The following is a 12,697-nucleotide window of genomic DNA, read 5'->3' on the forward strand; positions in this document are numbered from 1 at the left end:
CTGAATATGAAAATTTATTTATTATTATTGTTATTCAATTACAGTTGTCTGTATTTTCTCCCCACCCAGCCAAACCCATGAAAATTAATTTTTTTGATGACTAAAAAAGGATTATTTTCTTAGATATTAGTAGCCATGTCCTAGACTTGAAGCCTTGAGATCTTGAGAAAAAACTAGAAATTAATACTATGAATGTTTACACATTAAAATTTTCTTTTTAGCAGCTACGTCCTCATCTGCAGTTTCTGCACACTCCCCATCAGTTATTGTAGCTGTTGTAGAAGGGAGAGGACTTGCCAGAGGTGAAATAGGAATGGCAAGTGTTGATTTAAAAAGCCCACAAGTTATATTATCTCAGTTTGCAGACAACACAACATATACAAAGGTGAGTATTTATAATCCTAGAAAATGGTTGACCTAGTGGCACTAGCTGGATTTTCAAGTCAGTACTTTCCTAATTATTTTACTTTTTGGTAGAATACAGATTATTCAATATTGTTCTAATGTTAGTCTGAATTAAAATAAAATTGTTCTACATCTGATTTTTTAAGTATATTTAGTCCTAAAAATAGTGTTTTGCTGTTAAACATTCCAAATTACTGTTAGTTTCTAAAATTATTTTTAAATTATAATTCCTGGATTTATTCAAAAAATAATATATGTAATAATGCCGTCTCCACAGTGTTATTTCCACTGAACTGTATTTGAATATTATTTTTGAGATTTAAGGGAAGTTGGTCTCTTAGATCAGTCATAATTTAATCTCTTCTTGCCTTTACCTCTTATTACTCATGAAGAGGGGCTACTGGCCTGTTGCCATGGGAATATGTGTGACTTATCAGGTAGAGGTAGTCTATGCCTACTCTTTATATTCTAAAAAGCATACTACCTTCATCTCTGGGCATTTCAGATTTTTATGCAACTTAAAAAGAATAGGAAGCAACTTTTTATAAAACAGGAATTTTAGTCAAACTGATTAAGAATTTCTGCATTCTAAGGTAGTTGTAAGAAATGTACTTTATGTTGTGAAAAGCATAAGTCATAAAGCAAATGTTTCTCATCTCTGATTTTTTTACTTTTTAACTTCTAAGCTGTACCAGTAAGGTCATATTGATTGTATCACCATAGTTACTCTATTGAATGTTTTTCGTAGAGATGGATAAAATGCTGACTAGAAAAAATTTCTTTAAAAAATCTTAGGAATGCATATTTTATAAATTCAAATTGATTTTTGGACATAGAGGTGTTACAAACTATTGTGAGTAAAATATAGCTTATGTTTATGTCAATTTACATTTGTAATTATATAGGATATATGTTTACTATACAATCATTAGAAATGTCTTTTAATTGAAATATATAATTAAGACAGTTATAATTTTATATTTTATGAGGTAATTTTAATTCTCCCTCAAAAAAGTGAAACTTTTTTTGTTTTAGAGAATCCTAAGTTTACATTTAAGAAATTGATTATTCAAATCATTTTAGGTGATCACTAAACTCAAAATTTTATCACCTTTGGAAATAATAATGTCAAATACTGCTTGTGTTGCGGGGAATTCAACTAAGTTGTTTACTCTGATCACAGAGAATTTCAAGGTAAGTGATTTTATTCTCCATAGAAACATTTTGAGATCTTTATTTAAAACCCCAGTATTTCCATGGCTGGTGTGGCTCAGTGGATTGAGCACCAGCTTGCAAACCAACAGGTCACCAGTTCGATTCTCACACATCAATGTTTCTCTCCCTTCCTTTCCCCTCTCGCTAAAAATAAATAAATAAAACCTTTAAAAAATCCAATACTTTGAGTAACTTTATAGGGTGGGGCAAAAGTAGGTTTACAGTTGTGAGTATGTGAAACACAGAGTTTATTTTTGTATTATTATTTATTAGTTACCGTATTATTTTCCATACAAACAACTGTAAACCTACTTTTGCCCCACCCTAAAGTATGCACTAGGTACAAATTCTAATCTAATGAACTATTAATACATATAATAAAAAGGACAGGGAATCTACTGATTTGACTTTATACCTTGATCTACTTTAAATAAAAGGAAAAATATTTTAGGTAATAAGGAGGTTTTTTAAAGTACACAGGAAGCAGACCCTTAGAGAAAACATGGATTTCCTTAGGTCTGGCTTCCTGGAAACTAGTCACTAAGCTGGCAGACTAGTTGAAATTGAACTTCTTGTTTGTTAGGGAATAGCAGCTATCAGCAAGTACTTTTCCTTTAGAGAATTTGATCTATATTATAGAATTGTTTTAGCTTCCCCTGGTAGTATGGATCGACTCACAATTAGCTTACTGCTTTAGCTGTGGGACTGCGACAGGTGAGTGCTCTGGAATCTCATCCAACCAGTGCACTCTCCCTCAGTGAGGCCATTTCCACCATGTATTATGGTTTATTTCCATAATACAATATTCCCTCTAGTAAATCTCCCCCTCCCTTTTTTTTTAAGTGGAAGAGGGGCAGCATTGCAGTTGGAATAATTCTGAACCAAGTAGGCAGCATTGCAGTTGGAATAATTCCTGATGAGTGCAAATTATTTTTACAATATACTGTATTTTGTTATGTTTTTAGGCTCATCTTCAACACTTTTAGAATCAAGCTGAGATTTAGGGTCCAATGATTTCTTTATTATTCTAAATATACAGAATCTGCAGTCATGTAAGATTTTTTTTCTGGTCCTCTTAGAGATCCTATGTAGTACCTTTTCTGTGTTTGACTCATTGCTAAAAATGGTCCCTCAGGGAAATCTATTGTCTCCATTAGACAAGTGTCTTCATCTGTTGTTTCTTTCATTCACTATTTCTAACTTCTTTCCATCACTCTTATTAATGCATACCTCTCCAACTTCCATTATTTTTTTTGATTAAACATTCTAAGTATTTGTTAAGTAAAAAAGGACATTTATTGGCTTGTATAAATTGGAAGCCAAATATCTGGATAGATGGTATCCATACTGTCATCCCCACCACCATCTTATCCCCACCACCATCTTTTTTTTAACCTGCTGATGGGTTACCTCTACAGGGATGTCAAACTGATTTTCACTAGGGGCCACATCAGCCTCACGGTTGCCTTCAAAGGGTCAAGTGTAATTTTAGGACTGTATAAATGTAACTACTCCTTAACTAGGAGCAAGGAGCTTGGCGCTGTCGCCGGGTAGAAACATGGTACCCAATGGGATAAAACAAAGTGGAGGGCTGGATTCGGCCCGCAGGCCTTGTGTAACCACCTGTGCTCTATGAGGTCTAAGAAGATTGCTGATGGCTCCAGGCTAATTGGTCTCAGCTAAACCAACTCAGAGAAAAGAAGAAATTTATTCTTCTAGTGTCCGCATACGAATTCCAGGGATGGACCTTGACTGGTCCTGCTTTGTTCATATTCTCTCATGTTAGGCCAAACACTATTTCTGGGGATAGAAACACTATAATCGACTACCTCCAGGTCATGTACTCATTGCTGTGGGGCACAGAGCACTGTAGTTAACAGTCTTACCACAACTATGTGCAACGTGGGGTAGATGAATCCTCCAAAGGCAAAAGCAACAGCTGTTCACTATACTTTGGTATAAGGCGGGATAGCATAGTGCTTAAGAATAGAGGAGTTGGAAGTGACTTTGTGCAAGTCAACTTACCCTCTTTGAGCTTCAGTTTTTTTCATCAGTAAAATAGGGACAAATAACAATATCTATCTTCTTCAGAATTGGTATTTTATATAGGGCTATCCTAAAGGACCTCATCAATAAGATTACATTTGGGCAGGGTCCTGAATGGAGTGAGGTAGCGAATCATGGAAGTATTTGGGGTGAAAGTATTACAAGTAGAAGGGAAAATCAATATTATTATTATCATTATCACCACACTTATCTTTATTCAATCAGAAGCAAAATGAAGTAGAAGGAACATTGACTTTGTAAGTCAAAGATTCTAAATTCAAGTTTTAGCTCTGACACGTATCAACTGTATGCTAGAAAAGTGACTTGACTTTTCAGAATTTTACTTGTATGGAAATTGTAGTTAATAAGCCTTAGGTCACAGGGTTGTTGTCTTCACAATGACAATGGTTAAAACATTCTTGGCACATAACAAACTCCCTACCTATTTATAATTTTTTTCAGTCTTAAAGATTTTTAACAGTCCAGTGTTGGATTCCTTTCCTACCTATTTTTATTCAAAGTAGTATACCTTTTGCTCTACAACTTCATGCTTTTTTTTTCTTTTTTAAAAACAAGTTCCATTATTGATTTTATTTTAAATAAATTAAATTCACCTCATGTAGACATCACTTCATAGATTTGACAGGTGGAATTGATGTTTTCGCCTTAGTCAGCTAGCACATTATAAGTATGTCAGGTTGATTGTAAAATTTTGTGTGATGATGTTGCTGTAGAATAAAATTACTAGAAGGAAGAGACTCTTGTATTTATTTTTTTTATGGTTCCTAACATTCAGTTAAATTTTATATGAATATGCTGTAATAAGAGCTACAGGCTGTATTGTCATTCACTTAATAAGACAGATAATCATTCTTGTTTTGTAAATAACAAAACTTTTTAATTCTGGAAAACATTAAAAGTAAACTTTACATGATATTTAAGCTATGTATAGATGTGTGTTTAACAAACCAGTTTTGGGCAAGTGCATGAAACTAAAAATTTATTTATTATTTTAAAAAATATTTATGTATTTATTTTTAGAGAAAGGGGAAGGGAGGGGGAAAGGGAAGGAGAGATAAATTGGTGCAAGAGATGTCGATTGGTTGCCTCTCTCATGTTCCCAACCAGGGACCTGGCCCACAACCAAGGCATGTGCCCTGACCGGGAATTGAACCAGCTAGCTTTCAGTTCACAGACTGGCACTCAATCCCCTGAGCCACACCAGTCAGGCCTAAAAATTCATTTTGAAATTAAAATTTTTTTTCAGAATGTAAATTTCACTACTGTCCAGAGAAAATACTTCAATGAAACAAAAGGATTAGAGTACATCGAACAGTTATGCATTGCAGAATTCAGCACTGTTCTGATGGAGGTTCAGTCCAAGTAAGTTATAACTTAAGGAAAGTCATAAATGTTTAGTGTAAGTTCTACAAGGGTAATATCTTTTGTCTGATTTGTTCTCTGCTATATTCCTACCACCTAGAAAAGTGCTTGGCTTATAATGCAACTGAATAATTATTGAAATAGTTAAAATAGTTTAAACTAAAGTTTGCATGTCTTGCTAACTTAATTTATATAGAATCTCTCCAAGTTAGTCATAATCTATTGCCCCCTAATGGTTGCTGCTCACTTTACTTTGGAGTCAACAGCTCAAGTAGCTATTATAAACTAGGAATGTGAGGGCACAGAAGTTAAATACATTTAAAGTTTTGTTCTGTTACTTCATACCTGTACTCCTAAAAGCTTCAGTATGAGACAGGGAATGATATTTTTAGAAAAGAAATTTATTAGAACATGCTAAATAGATACTTTCTCTGAGCCAGGTTGGACTACTTGTTTACTCAGTTAATCACAATGACTACCCTCACTGGGATTATAATGGACTTTCCTATGCCTTGGGACCTCCTGACTTACCTTCAAAGCTCAGAGGCCTTCAACATTATTTGAATACTTAGAATGGTGCATCAAAAATGGCACAAATTCCCACTGAATTTTGACTTCTAGCAGATGGTTTATTGGCGTCTAATATCCTTTAAGTGTCAGACTTTGGAAAATTGCCTATCAAGTTTTACGTTTTGGAGGTAATTTGTGTAGTTTTCAAAAATCAAGAACACTTACTGTATTTTTTTCTTTGGATTTGAGTGGTGTTAGGCAAATATTTATAATTTTCCTAATATTAAGGTAAAATACATGTTTCATTTTATAGCAATATTTTGGTTCTAAAGATTTATAGTGATGTATCATTGGTCATCTTACAGGTATTACTGCCTTGCAGCTATTGCAGCTTTATTAAAATATGTTGAGTTTATTCAAAATTCAGTTTATGCACCAAAATCTCTGAAGATTTGTTTTCAAGGTAGTGAACAGACAGCCATGATAGATTCATCATCAGCCCAAAACCTTGAATTACTAATTAATAGTCAAGACTCTAGGTAAGATCACCCATTTTTTCTTATAAAATATATCAGTATATTTTATTATATCATCTTTTATATGAATAGTTACTTTATATTTTTAAAAACTGATGGAGAATGATTGCTGTTGTTGCTGGACTGTTCAGATGTTTCACCAAAATCAAGTATTAAAAAGATACTTGTGGAAATGGCATAAGCATCATGGTGGAGTGAGAGGACTCCACTGTTTCTGCCCTTAAACTGATAGCAAGTCAGACACCTATAACTTAACAAATGATCCCCTGCTCAGCACACAAACATGTCTGAAAGATCCATGCATGGGACATCTAAAGTTGAGCCTTTTGGTGATGCAAGACAGGGAAAGGACGGGTTTATAGCAGCCGCTGATGCAGGTCAGAGCTTACTGTAACTCCAGCGAGAGCAAGAGCAGAGAAGTCAGACTATGAATTCAGAAGTCACACTATGGCTGGGAGCATAAGACAGGCAGAAGCTGTTTTCTTTTTGAGAAAAGGTATGTCCCTTCTCCATTTCCATTGTGGGAGAGCCAGGTAAAGGTGGCTGGGAAACTTTGGACAAACAGCAGTGCTGGCAACCATTACTGGAAGGGGGCAGAGCTGCAAGTTGCAACTTTGCTCCCTGCCACCAACTTCCTGGCAGAGCCTGTTAAAGAAAGGTGGGAGGCTTTAAACAACTCGAAAGGGTGACAGCCATTACTGGAAATGGGCAGAGCTACAGGATGGCAAGCTTACTCCCTCTACCCAACACTCCCCAGCAGAGCCTGGTGAAGAATTCTGAGACTCCCCAAGCAGCATAGCAAAAAGAAAGTACCTTACCTATCAACCTACTAAATTGTTGAGAGCAAAATAGATTCTAAACATGAAAAGAGTTCACTACATCAAATGCTGTGAATAACAAAGGTAAGTTAGGAACACAGAAAGAAAATGAAAAGTCTCCAGAAACCAGACAGTGATTTAAGATTTTATTTATTTATTTTTAGGGAGAGGGGAAGGGAGGGAGAGAAACACTGATACATGATGCTGATCACATGCCCACAGCCAGGGACCTGGCCCACATCCCAGGCATGTGCCCTGACTAGGAATCAAACCTATAGCATTTCAGTTTGCAGAGTGATGCCCAACCCACTGAGCCACAATAGTCAGGGCCCAAACAGTGAATGAAGTGACAGAGAATTCAGCACTGCAGTTATGAAACAAAAGGATTAGAGTATATTGAACAGCTATGCAACACAGCAGAATTCAGCACTGTCCTAATGGACAATACGATAGATAACACAGAAAAGCAGTTCAGTGAGCTCAGGAATAAAGTCAGTGAGCAGAAGAAATACTTGAAAGGAATTGACACTGTAAGAAAGAACCAACCAGAAATTCTGGAGCTGAAGAACTCGATAAAGGACATGAGGAATTCACTAGAGAGCACTGAAAATAGAGTAAACCAGATGGAAGACAGAGAGAAACCTAGAAGTGGCCCAGGAGGAAGATGAGACAGAAGTAAGTAAAAAAAATTAAGAACTATCTGACTCCATTAGAAAAAGTAACATAAGGATAATAGGTATACCTGAAAGAGAAGAGAGGCAGGAGAGAGCAGAGGGCCTACCCAAAGAAATAATTGATGACAACTTCCCAAGCCTATCAAAAGAATTGGACTTTAGAACAGAGGAAGCTAGCAGAATACCTAATTATATCAGTGCAAAAAGACCTACAAGACATTTTATTCAAAAATCAACGATATACATGACCTGTGTGGCTCAGTTGGTTGGGCATCATCCTGCAAACCAAATGGTCACCAGTTTAATTCCTGGTCAGGGCACATGCCTAGGTTGTAGGTTCATTCCATGGTCATCAGGTACATGAGGCAACTGATTGATGTTTCTCACATTGATGTTTCTCTTCCTTTCTTTCTCCCCCTTGACCTCACTCTAAAAATAAAATCTTTTTTAAAGAATTCTCAGAACATTTGAGATCTTGTCAGTTTGGATGAATAGCCAAAAGCAGTTCTGAGAAAAAAGAACAAAGCTAGAGCTATCACACTCCTTGAGTTTAAACTGTACTACAAAGCTATAGTGATCAAAAGAGTATGATACTAGCAGAAGAAAATAAAACAGCAGTATGGAACAGTATTGAGAGCCCCAAAAGAAATCCACACATGTATGGACAACTGATTTTTGACAAAGAAGCCAGCAACACACAATGGAGAAAGGAAAGTCTCCTTAATAAATGGTGTTGGGAAAACTGGAAAGCCACATGCAAAAGAATGAAACTAGATTGCCATCTGGCACCCTACATAAAAATTAACTCAAAATGGGTTAAAGACTTGAATATAAGATCTGAAACAATAAAACACATTGAAGAAAACATAGTGACTAAACTTATGGACTTGGCCTCAGATGGATTTTTATGAAGTTGACCTCAAAGGCAAGGGAAGTGAAAGCAAAAGTAAATGAATGGGACTACACCAGACTAAAAAGCCTCTGCATAGCAAAAGAAACCATCAACAAAACAAAAAAACAACTGACCAAATGGGAGAAAATATATGCAAATGATACCTCTGATAAGGGGCTAATATCCAAAATATACAAAGAACTCATATAACTCAACCAACAAAACAACCAACAATCCAGTTAAAAATGTGCAGAAGACCTAAATAGACACTTTTTCAAGGAAGCCATAGAGATGGCCATCAGACAGATGAAAATGTGCTCAACATCACTAGTCATAAGAGAAATGGAAATCAAAACACAGATACTGCCTCAACCTGTTAGAATGACTGTTATCAATAAGACAAGAAATAAGTATTAGAGAGGATGTGGAGAAAAGGGAGCTCTTGCACACTGCTGGTGGGAATGCCAGTTGGTGGAGCCACTACGGAAAATATTCAAGGTTCCTCCAAAAATTAAAAATTGAACTAGCACATGACCCAGCAATTACACTTCTAGATATGTACCCAAAGAAACCCAAACACGAATTCAAAAAGATATATGCATCCCCATGTTCATTGCAGTATTATTCACAATAGCCAAGACTTGGAAACAACGTAAGTGTTCTTTGGTGGATGATTGGATAAAGAAGATACTATTTAGCCATAAAAAGATGAAATATTACCATTTTCAACAGCATGGCTGGATCTTGAGGAGGTTATGGTAAGTGAAATAAATCAGGTAGAAAAGGACAAGAACAGCATGAAACAAAACAAACAAGCAAACTTGCAGATGCAAACAACAGAATGATGGGTTACCACAGGGGAAGGGAGACTGGAGGGACGACGATGAGTAAAGTGTATCAAGTATATGGTAAAAGAAGGAGACTTCATGTGGTGGGCACACAGTAGAGTATACAGACATAGTATACAGCTGTACATTTGAAACTTACATAATGTTATTAGCCAATGTCACTCCAATAATTTAATTAAAAATATATTTGTAGTAACAACAAAAAATCCCAATGCAAAACTAGGCAAAGGATTTGAATAGATTTTTCTCTAAAAAAGATATACAAGTGGCCAATAAGCACATGAGAAGATGCTCAATATCAGTAGTAATTTGGGAAATGCAAATCAAAACCACGATTATGTACTACATCACACTCTACAGGATGGTTATCATCAAGTAAATGTAAAATAAGTGTTGGTTACACTTTGAAGACATTGAAAACCTGACTCATTGCTTGTGGGAATGTAACATGGTACAGTCACTTTGGAAAACAGTATGGTGGTTCCTCAAAAAGTTATGCATAGAATTACCATATGATCCAGCAATTCCACTTCCAGGTACATACCCCCAAAAATTGAAAGCAGGGAATCAAACAGATACTTGCACATCAGTGTTTATTATTCACAGTAGCCAACAGGTGGAAATAAACCAAATGTTCACCAATGAATGACAATGAATAAACATAATGAAATGTGTACACATAATGGAATATTATTTAGCTTTAAAAAGAATGAAATTCTGATACATGCCACTAGCTATATGAACCTTGAAAAACATGTTAAGTGAAATGAGCCAGACAAAAGGAAAAATGTTTCATGATTTCACTTATATGGGGTGCATAAAATAGGTAAATTCATTGAGACAGAAAGGTTAGGAGGTTACCAGAGGCCAGGGGGAATGGGGAGTTACTTTTTAATGGATTTGGAATTTCTGTTTGGAATGTTGAAAAAGTTCTGGAAATGGATAGTGGTGGTGGTTACATAACATTGACAGTATTTCTAATGACACTGAATTGTGTGCTTAAAATGGTTGAAATGGTGAATTTTATGCATATTTTATCTTGATAAAAAAATGATACAATTTGTACTCTTTTTACCAATCTCTCCCTAAGGTTGGGAGAGGGTACTTGAATTTTTTGGAGAGTAGAACTTAAATGTTCTCTCTCTCATACACACTGATAAATATGTGAGGTGGTGAATATGTTAACTTGATGGAAGGAATCCTTTAACAGTGCATACATATAGCAAATCATTGCAATGTATACATACAACGATGTGGTCTGAAGCTGTCCACTGAGTGCACTGGCTCTTGGGCCTCCCAGGAGGTGCAGGCCAAGGTCACCTGCCTCCTGTGTTCTGCCAAGGACCTTCTGGCATGAGTTACAAAGCAATCTGCAGATGGCTGCTACTTGTGCTAGACTTGGAGGTGCCCAGGAGAGGCCAAGCTGTGAACCAAGGCTGGCTGCTGCTAGTGCTGGGTCTGGGGCCACTTAATGAGAGGTACAGGGCATAGTGAGGCAGATGCTGCTTGTTTGAAAGATTTTAGAAAAGTCTGAACATGAGTCAAGACAAGCCATTTGCATAGTAAAGCCACTGGAAACAGCTTGATTGGTCCCCCATGTTAGGTGGGGCAGGATCTTAGGAAATCACCAGGTGGGCTGAACATTGCGAGCCAAGTTGATAGAGACTCATATTTGGTGTCCACCTGCAGGCTCTGTAGGGTGGGGTGGGGTCTCAGAAAAGGAAAATGACCTCTGCCAGCACTTCAGTCTGGGAGAAAGCTGCCCCTCTTGCTATTGGCCTGATGCCCTATGATTGAGTTCCTTCCTGTATGTCCCTGGTGCCTTTAGAGCTGCTTCCCCAGTGCTGGAGCTCAGGAGTGAATCCTAGTAAATTTCTGCAGGGTGGTTGGGGATGAGGCCTTTAAAAGGAGCCCCTGGGTCTTTAGTGGTCCTTTGTCTCACTCAGCCACAATTCCTACTGGATTTTACAGCCAGAAGTTTTGGGGACTTTTCTTGGCACTTGAACCTTGGGCTGGGGGACCAGGTGTGGGGCTGGGAATCCTCACATCTCAGCAAGATAGCCCTCGTGATTTTTATCCACCACAAGCATTTCTCATCTCTGCCCCTCCTACTAGTCTTAATGTAGCTTTTTTTCTTTATATCCTTAGTTGTAAGGACTTTTGTTCAGCTATATTTCAGGCAATTCTAAATGATGGTGGTTATGTAATTCAGTCATAATTTTGACGTGGGTGTGGGAAGCTGCAAGGACCGCATCTACCTACACCACTATCTTGTCCAGAAGCCTGTTCTTTTTTTTTTTTAAAGCAGTTTCTGTAATTGAGATTTTTTTCTTTCATTTGTAATTCTCTAGCTTCTTAAATTAGAACCAAGTGATTATATTAAATACTCACTTAATCAGTGTGAAAGTTCTTTCCCCCTTAAAGATTAATTATTATTATTATTTGCTTTTCATCACAGGAAAAACTATATTTTTATTATATAAATTATTATTGATATCATGCTGTCACCAATGGGTGCCATGGGTTAGAACATTTTATGTTAGTCTGAATATTGAAAAAATTGTTTTTAATTTTTAAATTTTTTAAATTTTAAATTTTAAATTTTAAATTTTTTTCCATTACCATTTATCCCCCCATGCCATCTTCTACCTCCACCCACACCCCTTCCCCCCACCCTGCAATCACCATACTGTTGTCCGTGTCCATGGAAAAACATGTTAAGTGTAAGAAGATACTGTTGATCCTTGTTAATCAAAGTATGGTTCATGGACTTACAACATATTAGGGAGCTTATTTAAAATGTAGATTCTCAAGCCTCATCCCAGACCTACTGAATCAGAATATGCATGTGATTTGTATGCCTGTTAAAGTTTGAGAATCACTACTGTAGATTATAGAATTATTTAATTACAAAGATAAATTGCAATTTTCTTGAATTTTACCGTTGTATACCTAATGAAAATTTTCAAACTTGTGTTTTCAAAGGAATAATCACACTCTCTTTGGTGTTCTGAATTACACTAAGACTCCTGGAGGGGGTAGAAGACTTCGTTCTAATATATTAGAACCTCTAGTTGATATTGAAACCATTAACATGAGATTAGATTGTGTTCAAGAACTACTTCAAGATGAGGAACTCTTTTTTGGACTTCAGTCAGGTAAATGAATATTCTCTGATTTTTAAAATACAAATTATTAGAAAATACACATTTTCTTGTAAGAACACCAGTCAAATTAAGGCCCACCCTAATGACTTCATCTTAATTTGATTACATCTGCAAAGATCCAATTTCCAAATAAGGTCACATTCACAGGTACTGGGATTTAGGACTTCAAAATATCTTATTGGGGGATGCAGTTCAACCTATAA

General features: G+C 36.3%; 1 protein-coding gene across 1 annotated transcript in view; it reads left to right on the top strand.

Annotated features, from left to right (window-relative positions):
* The window catches only part of MSH4 (mutS homolog 4), a 68,356-nt gene that overhangs the window by 15,083 nt on the left and 40,576 nt on the right, over positions 1–12,697 (top strand). Inside the window, exons 3-7 of the mRNA XM_024565345.3 lie at positions 225–385; positions 1,489–1,599; positions 4,934–5,049; positions 5,925–6,098; positions 12,313–12,485. Coding sequence (XP_024421113.2) covers positions 225–385; positions 1,489–1,599; positions 4,934–5,049; positions 5,925–6,098; positions 12,313–12,485 — 735 coding nt within the window. The remainder of the gene's footprint in view (positions 1–224; positions 386–1,488; positions 1,600–4,933; positions 5,050–5,924; positions 6,099–12,312; positions 12,486–12,697) is intronic.

The sequence above is a fragment of the Desmodus rotundus genome, chromosome 3 (assembly GCF_022682495.2).
Source record: "Desmodus rotundus isolate HL8 chromosome 3, HLdesRot8A.1, whole genome shotgun sequence".
Lineage (NCBI taxonomy): Eukaryota > Metazoa > Chordata > Mammalia > Chiroptera > Phyllostomidae > Desmodus > Desmodus rotundus.